The 19580-nt window shown below is 42.2% G+C and overlaps 1 protein-coding gene across 1 annotated transcript; it reads left to right on the top strand.

Moving 5' to 3' along the window:
• Positions 1–2642: 2642 nt before the first annotated feature.
• Positions 2643–16717, top strand: LOC117441238 (zinc transporter 6-like; the record flags this gene model as incomplete). The annotated part of the gene is made up of 4 exons (XM_034077435.1): positions 2643–2851; positions 4671–4717; positions 7183–7269; positions 16633–16717. Coding segments are annotated over exons 1-4 (403 nt in total), but the record flags the coding sequence as incomplete, so codon positions are not given.
• Between the last annotated feature and the right edge of the window lie 2863 nt (positions 16718–19580).

The following is a 19580-nucleotide window of genomic DNA, read 5'->3' as shown; positions in this document are numbered from 1 at the left end:
AAGCTCCATAATCAAAACTGCCAAAAAGAATTTCATCAATGTCAAAACTGAGGAAAACAAAAATAAACCCTGTGAACTTTGGAAATGACTCAATAACCAGCTTGGCTGCAGTAAAAAACTCAAAACGAGATTTTTTTTCTCACCAGTCATAGCTCACATAATTAACCTCTCCATAAAACAGGGAAAAGTACCCAAAGACTTCAAAATTGCACAAAAAGGGCAGCAAATTGGACCCAACTACCGCCCTGTTTCTATACTTACCTCCATCTCGAAAGTCATGGAAAAAATAGTATATGAACAGGTCGAAAAGTACCTCGCGGAAAAGAAACTAATCTATGAATTTCAATCTGGCTTTAGAACATCCCACTCCACTGACACATGCCTTCTTTATTTGAGCGACCACATCAAACAAGAGGTGGACGCGGGCAAGTACTGCGGCATGGTGATGCTGGACCTACAAAAGGCTTTCGACACTGACAATCACCCCATTCTGATTGACAAGCTAAAAGCAATTGGTTTTGATAAACTATCGGTGAGCTGGATGCAATCCTACCTGGAGGGGAGAGAACAGATGGTGGAGGTAAACGGTACTCTGTCCCCCCCCTCCCAGTGAGCTGTGGTGTTCCACAAGGAAGCATATTAGGTCCGTTACTGTTCCTAATTTATGCAAATGACATGTCATCAGCATGTGACTGCAACTTGTTCCTGTTCGCGGACGACTCAGCCCTGCTGGTCTCTGACAGGAGCAGATTGCAGATTGAAAAAACTCTCAGCTCCGAGCTCGGCAGAATCTGCACCTGGCTCGCCGATAATAAATTGTCATTACACCTGGGTAAAACAGAGTCCATTCTCTTCAGTTCGAAACATAATCTCAGCAAATCCGACGACTTCTCAGTTGCAGTGGGTGACATTATTGTCACAAGTAAGAAGGAAATTACATACGGATCTATTCTTGAGGCAAACCTCTCCTGTGACAAAATGGCATCCAATGTAATAAAAAAAGTCAATCAAAGAACTAGATTTCTATACCGGATCTCCTCTCTGGTAAACAAAAACACCCTGAAAACTCTGGCAGGAGCACTCATTCAATGGTACTATGACTATGCTTGCACGTCATGGTACCTAGCACCTCCAAGGCGCTACAAATAAAACTTCAAACATCGCAAAATAAACTGGTCAGACTACTGCTTGACCTTTCATCTAGAACCCACCTCACCTCTGCCCACTTTGACAACCTAGGATGGCTTAGAGTAGACGACAGAGTAGCCTACAGCTACTTGCAATGGGCCTGGTCTACAAGATCCACAAATCTCAACCTGTCGTCCAATGGACAGCTTCCCCCCCCCCCCCATCTATGTATATACTCGCATTTTAGACCATGTTACTAACTGTATATCTGTAGACTTGGTATGTCTTAAATGTCCGGTTAGGATGTATTAGAACGAAATCTAAAATGAAAATTGTAAATAAGCAATCTGTATGTAAAAAACCACCTGTATGTAAATTGTAAATAAGCCATCTGTATGTCAAATATGTCTTATATGTCTTAAATGATATGATGAATTGGAAATGGGGGACCCTGATGTAAACAAGACGAAAGTCTTTCTCTGGTCTGCATCCCCTTAACAATTGGATTTTTTGAGCTGTACTGTACTGTACCCAATATACAAGCTGTTAATAAACTTTTCAATCAATCAATCAATCAATCAATCAATCAATCAATCAATCAATCAATCAATCAAACAATCAAACTTAGCAGAAGTGGCTTGATTTTGTTCTCAGGAGGGGACATTGACAGAGGACTTGTTAAACAACACACTAGAACTTCTAGAAGTACTTCATTATTGTGGTAGTAGGCGTAAGACTACTGAGTCCAGCAGTATCAATATCATTAAGAACTAATGGTAAAATTGTCTTTTTATCACTCATCAAAGATAGCAGAAAACATGCATTATGTACCATGGAGGGGACTCTGACAGAGGATTATTTACAAAGTACACCGTAAAAGTTGTCCATTTTAGACACAGGCTTATTATATTTACAGCCCGTAATAACATTCATTTTCTGGGCTCAATATGTGTCTTGCCCGTTTTCGTTGTGATCGCTAAATTCACCTTGTTTCCCCTTGTTTATACTTATAATATTATCACCGTTCCAAGAAAACGAGTGCTTTTGTTTTGAAATCACTTCCGTGAGTTTCGCCCCGCCCCCCGCTCCAATGACCATTAGACCATTTAGTAAGGTAAAAAACTAAAAGCAAAAATGCCTCTCAGACGCTCTTCCGTTTACTTGTTTAATAAAGAAAACAATTGGACGGTAGATACACGGATTTAATCCGTTTTAAATTAAATTAAATACATATTAACTTATGGTTAACTTGACAGTTTATTGGTAAAACAAATCATATATGGAGACATTTTTCCTTTTTCTCTTGTTGAATAATTGTAATTCATCTAATTCATTCCTAACATTTTATTTTTTCTTTCGGAAATGGTCTTTCATAGCCGGAACTTTAGATCTGAATAGTAAAAAGAAACCTCAGATCTGTCTATCACATGGATGGGCTCACTGCTAATAATTTCACTTGGTGGTGATTTGTAAATCTGTGAACTGACGCATGCGCCGTTCAGCCAAATCGAACAGGCCGACGGGTACGGGAAATCCAAAATGGCGATGGACGGAATGATGTCCACGTCCTCGGGTCTCTCTTACCATAATGCCGGGGACTATTACCCCAGAAAGTTCGGCCCAAAGCCGGACGTGGTTCCGTCGGGGGTAACCGAGCGGAAAGTGGGTCCGCTGGACAAACCTGACATGGTGTCGGTGGATGTCATCAACGTCACGGATTCAGGTTTGTTATGCTAACAGGCGAACGGCTAACAACACGTAGTCAAACAGGCAGTTTTGCTAACAGCTGATTCTGGGTTTAGCTGGGAACGTTTTTTAGTTTATTCTTTCTTTAGGTGGTTATAAATACATTTCATACATTAAACGTGTTTTTACTGGTCAGTGTGATCCAGTTAAGTATCCCATATGTCCTTTTCGGGCCCGTGGTTCTTGTTTGTTGACGTTAACGGTTAGCTAATCCGGCTAGCATGGAACTGTCAACCGGTTTAACGTTTAAAACGGTTATTTTACTGAAACGTTTAAATGACAGTCAGTGATGGACAGAAGCGTTACAAAAAGTACTCAGATATTGTACTCAAGCTAAAGTAGAAGTTCTAGAGTGTAGGTATACTCTGTTACAAGTAAAAGTCATGCATTCAAAAAAAATTCTTTGGCATCTACTCCACAATCATTATACGATTCAGAAATGGGCCTTTGTGCAGGGAGTACTTTGACTTTTCGTACTATCGATGCAGATAATTGTATACTTTTTATTTTGAATGCAGGCTTTTTACTTGTAACAAAGTACTTTACTAGCAAGCAACACATCTTCCTTACTTACCTAACTTCCTTACCACTCACGACAGGTTTTACTCGCATCACACCTTTACTCGCATCTCTACACTGGCTTCCGATAAAGTTTAGAATTGATTTGAAAATGGTATTGTTTGCCTTTAATGGTTTGGCCTCCCCTTACCTGGCAGAACTCCCACAACCATATTCCTCCTCCTCCTCCTCCTCCTCCTCCTCCTCCTCCTCCTCACGGTCACTGAGTTCTGCTGACAGATTCCTCCTTGCTTTGCTGTAGCTGCTAAAAATCTTCTTTTAAAGACCCACTTATTCTCCCGTGCTTTTGCAGACGACGTATACGACTTAGTCTGTGCTTTAAAATTGGGGTTTTTATTTTCTGGTGTTGTATATTATTTTTACATCATGTATAATAGTCTGTGTCTTTAAGTATGGTTCTATTGTCTTGTGTTTTGTTTTGATGACCTGTCGGTTCTGTCTAAATGTATTTATGCTGCTTTTTATATATTTACTGATGTACAGCACTTTGGTCAACTCTGTCGTTTTTAAATGTGCGATATAAATAAAGTTGGATTGGATCACAAATAAAACTTCAGAATAATATATTCTTTATATTTGTATTATCATTTTCGATGCATAAATGTGTTCATCTCTTTAGTGTTTAAGATGATATAATAATTCGAGTTTGCAGAGTAACTAAAGTTACCTATTCAGTTCGGTGCAGAAATAACAAGAAACATTTTGTCTTTCAAACTGTATTAAAGATGGGGTATGTCATTTACTTCAGAAACACTTGTTATATTCCATGGAATGCTCTTAACATCTCGATAGCAATGAATATATTGAATGCTTTGACAATAAATACATAAAAAAATGTCACCTGTGGAAGCCGTGGCGCTGTAAAAAGCACGACCAATCATCTGAGCCGGCCCGGCTAAAGTAACTGGATGGCCTACCTGCCTGTCAGCCTTCCATCTGGGCACACATTTATCTCGTGCCCTCATTGGTCATGTGCGCGTTCGTGTGTGTTGGAGGAGGAATTTAAAATACTTTCAAATTCTAGCGGCCTCGAGCTGGTTTCTCCAAAATGGCATACCCTACCTTTAAAGACTAACGTTGCGTAAGGAACGGCGATTTGTCTGCTCCAAAACACAGAAACATGAGTTCATAGTCAGAGAGACTGACAACAAAAACACAATCTGAGAATCATAATGACTGTTTAATATGTTGACGGTATTTTCTGTTTTCTTCCACAGATGTTCACATGCACAGGAAGAAGCACGAACACGACACATACGTCTTGGTGAGTGTGTCTGGTTTATATCTTCACCTCTTATGCAAACACATACGATTCAAAATCTACGATGAAGGTTTAGTGTCGCTTTTGTAACCAGGTTGCTTTAGTTAAATGTTAAACATGTTGGTGTTCGAGTGTTCGACATGCGAACACCTCATGATTCAGGTCTTTTATTGTCTTTAACATTTGGTAAACAAAGTTTGAGCAGTTCTAAAAAAACTAGTCGTAGTACTTTTATTAATAATATAAAAGTTGTATTTGTATTAAAGCACATGTGTCAAACTCAAGCAGGGCTCAACATTATAAATGGCCCGCTGGCCCTTCAGCACTATTTAGACACCCCGGGTCAGCATAACGTGCTTTCCACTTGCCCGCTCGGGCCACTAAAAATATATATATTTTTAAATGTTTCCTGTGGTATTGGTATTTTGACTAGCAATGTTGTTAAATTGTTTCGTTTATCAACGCTACAACATAGCGTTTCGTGAGTCGCTTGTCGTTGTTGGGTGAAAAGCAAACAGCTGTTAGCTGCGGAGCGCAGCGCGAGCAGGCTCCTGTGAGCGGGAGCGCGCTCCTTCACTACAGACTATCACGCCACCTAACCATTCGCCAAAATGTTTTTAATACCAGCGGTAACCGGCCAAGCGCCGGGCAAAAAACAATCTTCAAATAAAAGAAAGTCACCGGAGGAGTTAAAGGAGAGTGACAGGGAGCATGAGAAGAAGAGGGAGAGAAAGTTTCAGCTTGATCGAAACCCTTTTATAATCCATCGATTAGATTTATGATTCGAAAATTATAAAAGTAGGGTAGACGTGGAGATTATCCGGCTGAACACAACGTGCATTTATCAAACAGGTTTGTTTCCCACAGACCTTATTTCCAGCTATTTTCCAAAACCCTGTGGAGAAATCCCATTGATTTCTGTGGAGGGAACCAGCAGCTACTTCCTGGTTTCAGGACGCGTCACTGGCTGCACCTCTCAATATGATGCCAGTATAAACAAGGTCTTCTGTCGGCTCTGTACATCAATGCCGACCTATGCTGACAAGCAAGTGAAGAGTAGACAATATAAAGGTATTGGCTTTAGGGAAATGTCCCAGCAGTTTAGGATAATGAAGGATCTAATCAGATCAATTACATATAGCCATTACATGTCTAACTCCTAATGACAGGAAGGCAGAAAGCGCATTATACAAATAATAATAATACTCATAATAATAGCAGACATTTTTTAACAATGACCACAATATCATTATTTTAATAAACCAAATATGAACAATTGAGGAAAATGAGGAAGAACTGATTGTTCAAATGTTGTAGTACAAGTAGTAATGTAGTTAGTGCATAAATTACTATGGCAACAAATGTGTTCATTTTCTTCATTATTAGTCGATTTTTTTTGGACGAATGCTCCGGGCCAGTGGTTACAATGGTGGGGCCAGTGATAATACAATACCTGCTTTTTACCCTTAATGTCTACCCCTGTCAAGGCCCGGGGGCCGAATCAGGCCCGTGGTGGATTTAATTTCGGCCCGCAGGATAATTTGTAATTCCTATTAGATCTGGCCCGCCGGTATATTGCACGCACACCTTCACTCCATCCTGAGGGTCTCCTCCGCTCAGAGCCTGAGCCCAAACATTGATGACCTTGCACCCGAGATGAGATGCCAAGTATCTGAGCTAGCATCACAGAGCAGCACACTGAGTTCAATGGATGCTTCCTTCTGCACTTTCTCTCTCACGACAACAGGGCATGTTTGGTTTCTCTTTGAGGGGAATAGTTTTGTTGAAGCTGCTGTTGGCCTGTGGGAAAATGTACTCATAAGAAATGACTCAGAAAAGCTGCAGATAGAGCCATAAGAAATGAGTGCAACTGATTATTTAATGTTTCATGTTGTTTTTATAGGCAATAATTTAAGTTTTTAATATGTGCAATAAGTTCATTTCAATAAGTTTAGCAATAAACATTGAACCAGTCCGGCCCTCGATTAGTACCCATTTTTTAAATTTTGGCCCGCTGTGTATTTGAGTTTGACACCCCTGGATTAAAGTGATTGTAACTCAAGATAATAACACATCTTGACACAAACTATGTAAAATAACAAAATGGAGTGGCTGGTAAAATTGTATATTCACAAAAAATGTGTGTAGTGGACAATAAAGTTTGTTTTAAACCCTGATTGTGTGTGAGAAATATAAAACCACATTTGAGTGACTTTGGAAGTTCCATAAAACATTTGTGGAAACGTTTTATCCAGTGACTCACCACATGGTGGCAGTGCAGCTCACTCTTTCGCTCCTCTGCTTTACTTTCACAGTTCAACCAACTTGATTGTACTCAAACTCATTTAAATGGTACAACCGTACAATTATTTTAGCCAGCCTTTTATTTGTCTGCGCACTATAGCTTTATCAAATCACAACACAAAGTTTGTTTCAACATTTCATACTCATTTTGTTTTCATTTGCAGGGCACCATTCATCCATTCAGGAAGACGCACAGATCCATCTGTGCGAAACTCCAGCAAGAATTCAGACTGGTGACGTCAGACAGACGGGTAAGTGTGTGTGGGATTAAATGCATTGTGAAATTCTAAATTCACATTTTTTTTTTATAGAAGTAACCAACCAGATCTGCCGTAGTGAGCGTCTGGAGAGTCTGCACTTTATAATCCCATTGTGCTCTAAGCTCACACACACAGTCAGACCCAAACACCTCCTGTAATCCTTTTCGCTATCAGGTCACCGGGTTCCAGTGAACGCCCTCACAGTAAAACACCGTCCGCCACGAGCTATACTCTTTATTTCTGAATAATCTCCATTTTAGCTTTGAGCTACTTTAGCAACAAGTTAGGCTTCCTGTCAATCGGTAAACTCCCTGGTAGAAAAATATCACTCGTTGTTGGGGAAATATTTTCCATTGCCCATAACTTTGACCCAGTGGATCAGTTCATGCTGTCCTGACTGAGCACACCTGTAACCTGGCTGCTGTGCTCTCAGTGTTCTGTCTCCCTGGTCCTGCCTGTTGGCGTCAGCTGATGGAGGTGTTATGCTTCCATCTTGTTATGCAGCATGTTGATGATTCTCTCAGAACTAGCTAAATACACGGGTCTGGGGTAGAGGTCTTCAGAATTGATGCTTATATACAAGAGAGGGTGTTGCAGTCAACAAAATGCAAGAATACCGGTTCAAAGCAGTATTCTGACATTAGTTCCGAATAGCTAAGGCCTGCGTAAACAATACACAAGACAGTAATATGTCTATCCCTCTAGATGCTGTGTCATCATGCCGGTCTTAGGAACATAGCTATCATAACTTCAACACAGCGTCTTCCATGTACATCCGGCTACGCACACACGCCTCTGTTAGCATGTGCTACTCTGATACAGAAGGAACATTCAGTATGTTCCCAACACTCCCCATGCAATGAGAGTTGAGGCAGAGCAGCCAGAGGACATCAGATGAGAGACACATCTTCTCTCAACGTATGATCCATAATGTTGCGTTAACGTCATTCTCCTCTCAAATGACAGTTTTGTTAATCCAGCTCTGCTCCTCTTGGGTTCATGCATTGTATTCCAGTTACTGGTAAAAGAACCTCCATAGAAAGTTTTGCAGGCATCTGATATTTTTGTTTTTCTCAATTTATAAAACTACAATCATTTCTGGGTCAGTCATTATTTAGAGTGCGGCAGACATCAGATCTTGTTGTGAAATTAGAGAGCTTATTTATGATTTGATAGCAGTTTTGGGTGAAAGGGTGCTCGACATGGACTCGTTTAATGGTGGCTCAGCAAGGTAAAGTAAATGTGTTTTCCCTTGAAAATGCAACACACAAAATTGTATTCCTAAATCTTAAAAAGTTTCCATGTAATTCTTGGCTATGTAGAGAGACACCTTCATCTCAAAGAGGAACTAAAACGGCTAACATCATGTTTAAAACGTTTAGTCAAGTCAAAATAGCATTCCTTTTTACGGTAACAATTCAAAGTTCTTCTCCGCAGTCAAATACAGATACTTCTAAATACATTAAATAATCTACTCACACTCACTGAAATGAAAACAAGGAACAACAACAAAGTCAGGCCAAAAATGTGTGTGTGTGTGTGTGTGTCAACACTTTGAGCACATGCTGGTGGGGGGGTCTTGCTTCCCTTTAGAGCAGGGGTGGGGAACCTTTTTCCTCTCAAGGGCCATTTCAATTTTTACAATATCCTCAGAGGGCCGTACAAGTTATTGACCTTTGCTTAAAAAAACTAAAATCACAGCCCATTCATTTCATTCTGTGCAAAGAAAAAGCAACCTCCTAATCCAGATATCTCACCATGACTCGCGTATGCATGCACGTGCACGGTGTGGCGTGACCACCAAAACAGAAAGATATGGACACAAGATGTGTGGACATGTATTTAGTTTCCTATCCATGTGAACATGATTTAAGTATGGGGGGGGGACCTAACCTCCTCTAGGGGGGTCCGGGGGCATGCTCACCCGGGAAGATTTTTTTTTTTTTTTAAATGTTGAAGTTAAAAGCATCAATCTGGTCCACTTTGAGAGCAACATTAGGAGATCTATGGACACATCTCTCAACACCCAAACACAACTGTAAGCAGATTTTCTTTTAATATATGGATATTTGATAAATCACTCCCCTTTCAAACTGTATTCTTCTTTATTAATAACTGTCATATAGTATTTTATACCTGTTTACTTTATTCTCTTATTTTTTTTATAACTATAATGATCATATAAAGATGTGCCTTTACCTCACTGGTTGGAGAAAAAGCTTCTTATATTCGTTAGCATAGCTAGCTAACCAGATGCTAATAACAAAACAGTTATTGACTGTCTGATCAGTATGACAGATGAGCAGATCGCCACTGGGCTTTCAGCTAAAGACACAGACACGCAGAAACTGCGGCATGTGTATGGACTTATCGGTACTGCAATTTCTGAAGTGCTCTCCGTCAGAACTGCACCCCTGTCAGTCGAGACATATACCACGTGATGACACGTTAGGCTCGTGTTGTGTTCAAGGACCCTGACCGTGGCCAGGAAAAACAGGCACTCGCTTGTTTAATTTTTTTGCGGTCTAGATTTCTTTAATTTTTTTATTTGTTGTGTGTGTTTATAAATTACCTCGAGGGCCGTACCAAATTGTCTCGCGGGCCGTATACGGCCCGGAGGCCGGAGGTTCCCCACCCCTGCTTTAGAGCCTTGGATTGGATTACACGGTGTCGTACGCGGTTTAGGGACCAAACATAGTTCAAACCGGCAAAAGTTGAGACGTGCTTCCTCAGCGCCTCGTCTCCTCTTACCTTTAGTGTTGGGAAATAAATCACAGTCCTGTCCACACCAGGACTGATACAGGAGTTTTTACAGGCTGATACAGCAGCTTAGTGTAACACTACAGTCGCTGATGGATGATACTTCATGCTGAAATCTTTGAATCTGGCTGTTTCATGTCAGATGTAGTCGGTGTTTTCTCTTAGATGAAACTATGAGATATCAGAGGCCTCACTGAAACCCCAGACAAAGTGTTGATTGTAGTGAAATCTGACAAATCTGACAAACTGATAATTAGAGTATTCACTGGTCCGATGTGGAAGTGAGAACCGGCTTTGCAACACCATGAATGAACACTTTTTAACATGTGGTCTGACTACACATTGTATGACCTATTTATTTTGAGGCATACTGATTCCTTCGATGGTCTGAAGTTCCTCTGCTTGCATTGATACACTCACCTCTGTTCATCAACATTACGTTATTAGAAATCTGTTCATGCCTTAAAGTGGCTAAGATGTATCTCAGCTTGAATTCATTGCATGAATTTATGATTCACATTTTCCTTTATCAGTATGTAGTGTCTCTACTTTAAAGAGTCCTCTCCTGCTGATGTTCAGATGTATATCAGTATGTAGTGTCTCTACTTTAAAGAGTCCTCTCCTGCTGATGTTCAGGTGTATATCAGTATGTAGGGTCTCTACTTTAAAGAGTCCTCTCCTGCTGATGTGCAGGTGTATATCAGTATGTAGGGTCTCTACTTTAAAGAGTCCTCTCCTGCTGATGTTCAGGTGTATATCAGTACGTAGTGTCTCTACTTTAAAGAGTCCTCTCCTGCTGATGTTCAGGTGTATATCAGTATGTAGTGTCTCTACTTTAAAGAGTCCTCTCCTGCTGATGTTCAGGTGTATATCAGTGTGTAGTGTCTCTACTTTAAAGAGTCCTCTCCTGCTGATGTTCAGGTGTATATCAGTATGTAGTGTCTCTACTTTAAAGAGTCCTCTCCTGCTGATGTGCAGGTGTATATCAGTATGTAGGGTCTCTACTTTAAAGAGTCCTCTCCTGCTGTACAGGTGTATATCAGTATGTAGAGTCTCTACTTTAAAGAGTCCTCTCCTGCTGATGTTCAGGTGTATATCAGTATGTAGTGTCTCTACTTTAAAGAGTCCTCTGCAGCTGATGTTCAGGTGTATATCAGTATGTAGTGTCTCTACTTTAAAGAGTCCTCTCCTGCTGATGTTCAGGTGTATATCAGTATGTAGTGTCTCTACTTTAAAGAGTCCTCTGCAGCTGATGTTCAGGTGTATATCAGTATGTAGTGTCTCTACTTTAAAGAGTCCTCTCCTGCTGATGTTCAGAAGTATATCAGTATGTAGTGTCTCTACTTTAAAGAGTCCTCTCCTGCTGATGTTCAGGTGTATATCAGTATGTAGTGTCTCTACTTTAAAGAGTCCTCTCCTGCTGATGTGCAGGTGTATATCAGTATGTAGGGTCTCTACTTTAAAGAGTCCTCTCCTGCTGATGTTCAGGTGTATATCAGTACGTAGTGTCTCTACTTTAAAGAGTCCTCTCCTGCTGATGTTCAGGTGTATATCAGTATGTAGTGTCTCTACTTTAAAGAGTCCTCTCCTGCTGATGTTCAGGTGTATATCAGTGTGTAGTGTCTCTACTTTAAAGAGTCCTCTCCTGCTGATGTTCAGGTGTATATCAGTATGTAGTGTCTCTACTTTAAAGAGTCCTCTCCTGCTGATGTGCAGGTGTATATCAGTATGTAGGGTCTCTACTTTAAAGAGTCCTCTCCTGCTGTACAGGTGTATATCAGTATGTAGTGTCTCTGCTTTAAAGAGCCCAGTCTGCTCTGATTGGTTAGCTGGCCGGCTCTGTTGTGATTGGTCAACCACTTTGAGATCTCCCGCTCCTTAGCCAAACACTTACAATGTGTTGCAGCGCTAGCCAATAGAAGTGCGATTGATACATAGTAATGTCATTATGTTGCAGATGTAAACACAAGCGAGCGGGGAGTGTGTGGGAGAGAAAATCCCTCTGGAGGAAACAAAGGGATTTTGCATTTACATTCACAAATCATTTTCCACACACGACAGGAAAGGGACATCCCAGAAGCCTAACGGGGCCTCTCTAGTCGGTTCTCAGATACTGTGGAAAAACACATTTTCAAAACAGCACTGAGAATCCCAATGTGCTTCTTTCACCATGGCCGTCATCATAGCACGTGTTTATAGTAGTGGACACTTGTGCTTGAGCTCATCGGCCACAGTAACAAAGTGTTCTGATGAAGCCGCAGAGGAAAGACATGTCCGCGGGGCAGAGTGAGGGAGAGGCGTCATCTCGTCCTGATGTCGGAAAACTCCTCTGTCCGCGTGAAGGCCGCCGATTCATTACGCAAGTGGGGTTATTTTGAGAAAGCAACGCCACCACCCCGGAGACACAGACTACAAACTGAGGAGGTGTTTCTTTGGAACTGAAAAGAGAGACTGCAGGATTCACTTTGAGCAAAAAGCCCCCCCCCCCCCCCCCCCCCCCCCCCCCCCCCCCTGCACCTAGAGCTTCCATGTCTTTTTATAGGACATCAGGATATCTGACTGCAGTTACACGGGGCCATTTGTCCACGATGCACCAGTGGATGTTATTGACGTCAGTCTGCTGTGAGAACATGTCTCGATACAAACCGTAGCTCCGTTGCCATGTGCGTTCTTATCGTGTTGTTTCATGTGCGCTATATATCTGGGACAATTTGATCATCTTAAAGCAAAAAGCGTTAATCTAATTAGTGTACCATATTGTTCCCACCATATAAGCACATCAGCAGCTTACGGCATAAGTGATACAATATTTATTAGGCAGCCTTAATTACATGATCTGTGTTTGTCGGCTGCAAGGAACTGTGGGACATAATGATCTCCTTTCTTCTCGTGAAGGATGCTCCGGTTTACCCTTTGCAAAATGTGATAACAAAGGAAGCATTAAAGCTCCTTTCCTTATCATATAGAGATCCGAGCAGCTCTTATCGTGGCTGACCCACTACTGCTGGTTTATTTTCCTCCGTTACGAACCTTCCTAAAAGACAAAGACTGTTAAACACAACCCCAGCCTGTTATGGAAACACTGACCTCTCCTTCTTGCTCCACTTTTCACATGAGTCACGCCTCTGCTCACCACCGTGACACACGTTACTCTGGCGCTGCCAAATGATGCGGCCGCGTGGCACGGCGCTCCACTATGATGTAATTCGGCCTGGCTCCTTATTTAGTACAGTACCTGGTGACTGAGGCGCTGCCGCTCGGTCGCTCCAATGTCACATGTAACTTCGACATGTTGGCACGCCGTTCTGCCGCGGGGCAGCCGGGCGCCGCCGCAGACGGACAGACGGGGGCAGCACAGCACCGGGGTTTAAAAACTCTGACTCCCCCCTCCAGGCGACGAGGGTCTGTGTACGTGCAGGGGGGGTTGGGCATGTTTTAGGCCAATACTGTCTCTCTGTTTGCACACACACACACACACACACACACACACACACACACACACACACACACACACACACACACACACACACACACACACACACACACACACACACACACACACACACACACACACACACACACACACACACACACCACACACACACACACAGGGTCTCCCATGCCTGTCGTTGGCTAGTGCTGTCACCAGACGCCCAAGCGCTGTCATAACACAGCACACCACAGTAATTGTAGATTTCACAGCACTCGGCGCTCCCCACCACGGCTTATGACTCCGACACGAAGTGACAAGCCAGGACACGCACGCACACACACACACACACACACACACACACGATCCCTTGTTCCATTTCTAGGTACGCGTCCATCCGACACACACAACCACACTCGTGTTGCTCAGAGGGCGAGTTTAGACTCAGTCAAAATGTTGCTGAATTTACATCCCGGCGGAGGAAGTGAGAACAGCATGGAATGGGCTGACATACAGATTGAATGGAGAATAATTAAACAGTCATTTTGGTCGTCTCTTATTGGTCCTTTGTCCAATCTCTCAGACAACCTATATTTATACACCTGCATTTAAACGTGTGGTTGTTGTGTGTGAGGGCTGCTGTCTTTTAGAAGCAATAGAGGAAGCAAAGAGACTTTGATCTAGTGTTCCACAAAGCCTCTCAGGAAGGTGTTTGTGGTGGACCGAGACCACAGTTCACTTCCTGTTTCCTACCAACAGTCAATGATGGTTTCTTTTAAACACGGCTGCATCTTCTCCAAACCTTAACGAGGGCTGCCGGAATAGTTAGAAATGTCAACGCTTCATCCTCCATCATGTTCACATTTGATAGATAGATAGATGGATGGATGGATGGATAGTTAGATAGATAGAGAGATATATAGTTAGAGAGATAGATGGATGGATGGATGGATAGATAGATTGGATAACTATAGACCAATTGCTCTAGCGTCTAGCCAGTGTGTTATCCAAAGTCCTGGAAAGAATTTAGTTGGATAGACTATGTTCTTATTTATGTACCTCAGATAACCAGTTTGGCTTCAAGGCAAAGCATGGTACTGAGCTATGCATCTATGCTTTGAAGGAAATGGTAGAAACATATAGAAGACAGAATTCCACTGTTCTGATTGGTTCATTGATGCCTCTACGGCTTCTGACCGAGTTAACCATCATAAACTGTTTTTAAAATTGAGACAAAGAGGTGTGCCCAACAGTGTAATTAGGATCCTGGCTTATTGGTATGCCAACCAGAGCATGCGGATCAAATGGGGGAATGCAGTCTCTGCGCCATTTGGTGTTGGTAATGGAGTCCGCCGGGGGGGGCTCCTCTCACCACGCCTTTTTAATATCTATATGAATGATCAGATGATTTAAGTGTCTGTAAAACAGGGTGTGTGATTGGTCATGTGATTGTAAACCATCTTATGTATGCCGATGATCTGGCTTTTGTTTCTCCTAGCAGTGCTGGATTTCAACAGTTGCTAAATGTTTGTTCTGATTACGGAGTCAAATTTGATGTTAAATACAATGCTAAGAAGAGCGCTGTAATGATCTGCAGAGCAACAGGGGAGAACCTTGGTTTTCCAACATGCTACCTGTCAGGACAGGTGCTGTCTGTTTGCTGTGACACTAAGTATCTGGGACACATCATCACAGATGAAATGGCTGATGATGATGATGATGATGATGATGATGATGATGATGATGATGATGATGATGATGATGACGACATCATGTATAGACAGCGGCGTGTCTCATATACGCAAGCTAACATGTTGGCTAGAACATTCTCTTGGTGTTCAGATGAGGCGAACCTCTTTAGAGCGTATTGCACTCCTCTCTCTACTGCCCCCTTGTGGCTCAAGCTGAAGAAGGCGAGCCTCAAGAAGCTCCAGGTTGCTTATAATGACTGTCTGCATACTGCTTAGAAAACCCAGGCGGTGCAGAGCAAGTAAAATGTTCTGTAATGACGAGTCAACACGTTCCATGCTCTCCTGAGAAATCTGATTTACAAATTCATCTGTCGATTGAGTGTTTCTCAACTCTGTCATTATGCTGCTCTCAAATCCGTGTCTCAGTGCTGCACGATACCAGGCACCTCTGTGGAAACATTGGTATGGCTGCCTTTCTTAATTTATATTTGAGTGTTGTATGTTTTGTAATAATGGACCAAGAGTCCCTTTTAAATAAAGATGATGATGATATATAGCTATATAGAGAGATAGATAGCTGGATAGATAGATGGAGATATATATATAGATAGATAGATAGTTAGTTAGTTAGATAGGTACTTTATTGATCCCAATATGGGAAATGTTTGTTTATATCTTCTTATACACTTGCACAAAAGAGCATGGGAAGGATTTAACGGTACGCTCTTTACTCGTCAGTGTTTTCAGTTCCTGGATCAGCCTGTTGTGCTCCTCTGGTGATGACCTTCCCCTGAGCTGGTGTTTCTGTGAGGAGCTGATTCAGCCTGTAGTGACTCCATCAGTCAGAGTATTCAACCCCCCCCCTCGGCACAGGAGGTCGGCCACAGGGCAGGAAACTCTCCGCTGCTCGGCTCCGTTTGTAGGTTTGGATTGAGATTGGGATTAGCGGCGGCTGGTCTCCTGCCAGTTTGTCCCGCTGTGTTTGGACTGGTGGACGACTTTAACAGCATTTCACACTGCAGTTTAAATACGGGTCAAAGTAAAGATGCTATTGAGATGCATTATGGGAAGTGTAGGGTCCAGTGTTTTCGGAGCTGTGCCATACTGGGGACTCGTGGTGCAATTAATTATATTTTCATTATCAGAACGTCACGGAGCCAAACGTGACCTCCTACATGTCCCGTTTTGTTTTATGTACAAATGCCCACAAATATTATGAGTAAAAGTTTACAATAATGTATGACGAAGAAAAGCAGGAAATCCTGTTGGAGAATCAAAGTATTTTAGAATTGTTTCACTACTTTTTGGTTTAAAAATGACTAAAACGATCTTCTTCTTCTTTGTTATCTTGTTTCTTCTTCTTCTTCTTCTTCTTCTTCTTCTTCTTCTTCTTCTTCTTCTTCTTCTTCTTCTTCTTCTTCTTCTTCTTCATCCACTTTTAACTTTGTTTGTTTGCTTGTTGTCGTTTTGCAGTCGTGGAGGATCCTGCTGTTCGGGGCTCTCAACCTGCTGTGTACTGGCTGTCTGCTGATGTGGTGCAGCTCCACCAACAGCATGGGTGAACACACACACACACACACACACACACACACACACACACACACACACACACACACACACACACACACACACACACACACACACACACACACACACACACACACACACACACACACACACTATAAACAACCACGGTGACAGAGGGAGATGCAGATAGACACATGCAAACTGACACAGAGACAGAAAAAAACCACACTTTTAGTCTCGGACTCGGACATTAACAGGCGGAGATACCTGTCTACACACAGCCATCACAGATTGACAGTTACACACTTCAACACGTGCACACTGAAGCACGAGTGTGTGTGTGATCGCAGCACGGATCCTGCTGCTGATGGTGTGTGTGAGCTTTGGGCACACTGAACTCTTTAGGAAGTGTGTTAGCAGTGTTGTCTCACCACAGGGGTCCAGACAGATCCTGCTGATGGTGTGTGTGTTTGAGGGGGGGGGGTTCACATCAGTCAAAATATGGCACTTTAAAGGGCATGTTGAAGAAAGAGTCCTTCACAGCGTCTGTTTTCACCCTGTGGCTCGACAACAGAGAACACATCTGTCATATTGAAAGGCTCGTTTCCTCTCCCGAGTATATACAGCCACATCTGGAACATTTAAAGATGGATCATCAACACCTCTGATATTAGTCTTGAAGTTTTGCACTTTATTTCTATCAGTAATAACAATATTGTTCTTAAATGCATCGCTTAATTCAAGACATTAACTTGGTGAGTTCAATGTTATCATTACTGGTGATCATAATTAGGATTAAGACGATATTCAAATCCTCTTTTAATTAAATAATTTTTAATTTCTTGCACTTTTTATCTCACTTGAGAATTGTTGTGCACGGTGTTGTTATTACATTGTTACATTATTGTTCTGACGCTTTTATCCAAAGCGACTTCCATACAGTCTTTACCACAGACATGCCTACGGGAGCAAAGGAGTTGTACAAATACATAAAATATTAACAGTACATATTATCAAGGCGGTCCAAGAGCAAATGTTCGAGAAGCGTCATACATATAACAGAAGTGTAAAGTCAATAAACACATACTGTATACATTAATTCATGTTGACTATTAATGTGCTATAGCTGATGGACAGTTTTACAGTACGTCCACACAGCAGCTTTTCAAAAATGTTGAACATCTTGGAGCTGGGCGTGTCTGACAGCTTGGGGATTTTTTGCGAGCAACGCGACCAACAACCAATCACATGAATCTCCCGCCCCCGACATACAAAGCAAAAAACCCCGGGGATTTTATGCGAGCAATAGATATATATATATATATATATATAAACTCCCCAAACAGGCGAAAACCTACCAGTTTCACCCACTGCCTCTGCCACCTCCCTCCATGCCTGGTTCCTCCGGTTTGTATCCCGGTAATAGTTCTGGTCGTAAAGAACCGGGTGATTTGCTACCGTAATTTCTCGTTTGGAATATGAGGAAATGAACTGCGGTCTGGTTCTCCCTGCTTACACGCGGTTTGATTGGCTACCGCTTCTACTGTCAGATTTGCATAAACGTGTTTGATTGGCTGGCGCTTCCAGCTCAGCTTCAAAAGTTGAACATTGCTCAACTTTGGAATCCTGAAAATCCTGGAAATCTTCGTTTCGCTCCCCCACAATGCAGTTCGGCGAAAAGCGAGGCAAAGTGACGTCATCCCCATTCAAAGTCAACGGGCAGAGAAGCGTTGGAAGCGGTGGAAGATTCGTCTAAAGCTGCTGTGTGGACGTACCGTGAGTGTCCTGTGAAACAGTTTTAGAACATTAAGGCATTGAGAGTTTTGTTTTTAAATATTGTAATTACATTGCATGACATAATGTTTGTAGTGACTCTCGAAACTATCAGTGTTGGTTTTGTTGTGTTATCGGGGGGGTCTGTGTGAGCAGCAGCACTTAAAACCATTTCTCTGCCTCAGCTGAGCTGTCCACAAGCGCTACTCTGAACAATGTGACCAGCTTATATTTAGGACACTAAAACACACACACACACACACACACACACACACACACACACACACACACACACACACACACACACACACACACACACACACACACACACACACACACACACACACACACACATCCATATTTAAACATGCATTCAGTTAACAGTGACTGTAGGTCTGCACGGCATCGTGAGAACTGCAGATTAAAAGGTTAAAACAGGAATGAGGTTCTTTTTGGGAATTGTGCGGAACACATGGCGTCTTAGATTAAGAAATACAGTGTGTTCCAGGTGGAGGTTTAGAGAGTTAACTTCAACAGACTTCAGACAGTAAAAGTATGGAGGTTACTTAAAGGGGACCTATCATGCAAAATGAACGTTTTGATGTCTTTTATACATCAACATGTGTGTCGGGGAACTCACGCAGCGTCAGAAAATAAAACCCTCTCTCTTTTCCTCCGTACCCAAATCTCTAAAAACGGGGAACAACGGAGCTGATCCAGATTTGCGTCCGATATGACGTAATATCTGAAATGTGGACCCACGGCCCAATCAGAAACGTTGCTATCAGAAACAATGCCCGACTGTTTTGGATGTAATATGGTCGGTGTTTACATTAGCATCGCTAACACTCAGAGCTAACCTGTGCTGGAGAGCATGTGTGTGAAGAAGCAGGAAGTAGAAAGGAACTCACCTTGTGGTATAACCGGCAAGAGAGAAAGTCTTTGAGCTCCAGACTGTTTCAGAGAGAATCCTTGATAATCCATGATATGATATAATAATATTGGGAGGGATGAAACCCTCTTTAATGCTCACACATGCAGAGCACACAGCACACAGTGACATGTGTTCTCTGCTTTTAACCCATCCTAGTACCAGGAGTCTAGTACTAGGAGCAGTGGGC

This window comes from Pseudochaenichthys georgianus, unplaced genomic scaffold (genome assembly GCF_902827115.2).
Source record: "Pseudochaenichthys georgianus unplaced genomic scaffold, fPseGeo1.2 scaffold_1588_arrow_ctg1, whole genome shotgun sequence".
Lineage (NCBI taxonomy): Eukaryota > Metazoa > Chordata > Actinopteri > Perciformes > Channichthyidae > Pseudochaenichthys > Pseudochaenichthys georgianus.
The sequence above is the reverse complement of the archived record's forward strand: the minus strand, read 5'-3'. Positions and strand labels throughout refer to the sequence as shown.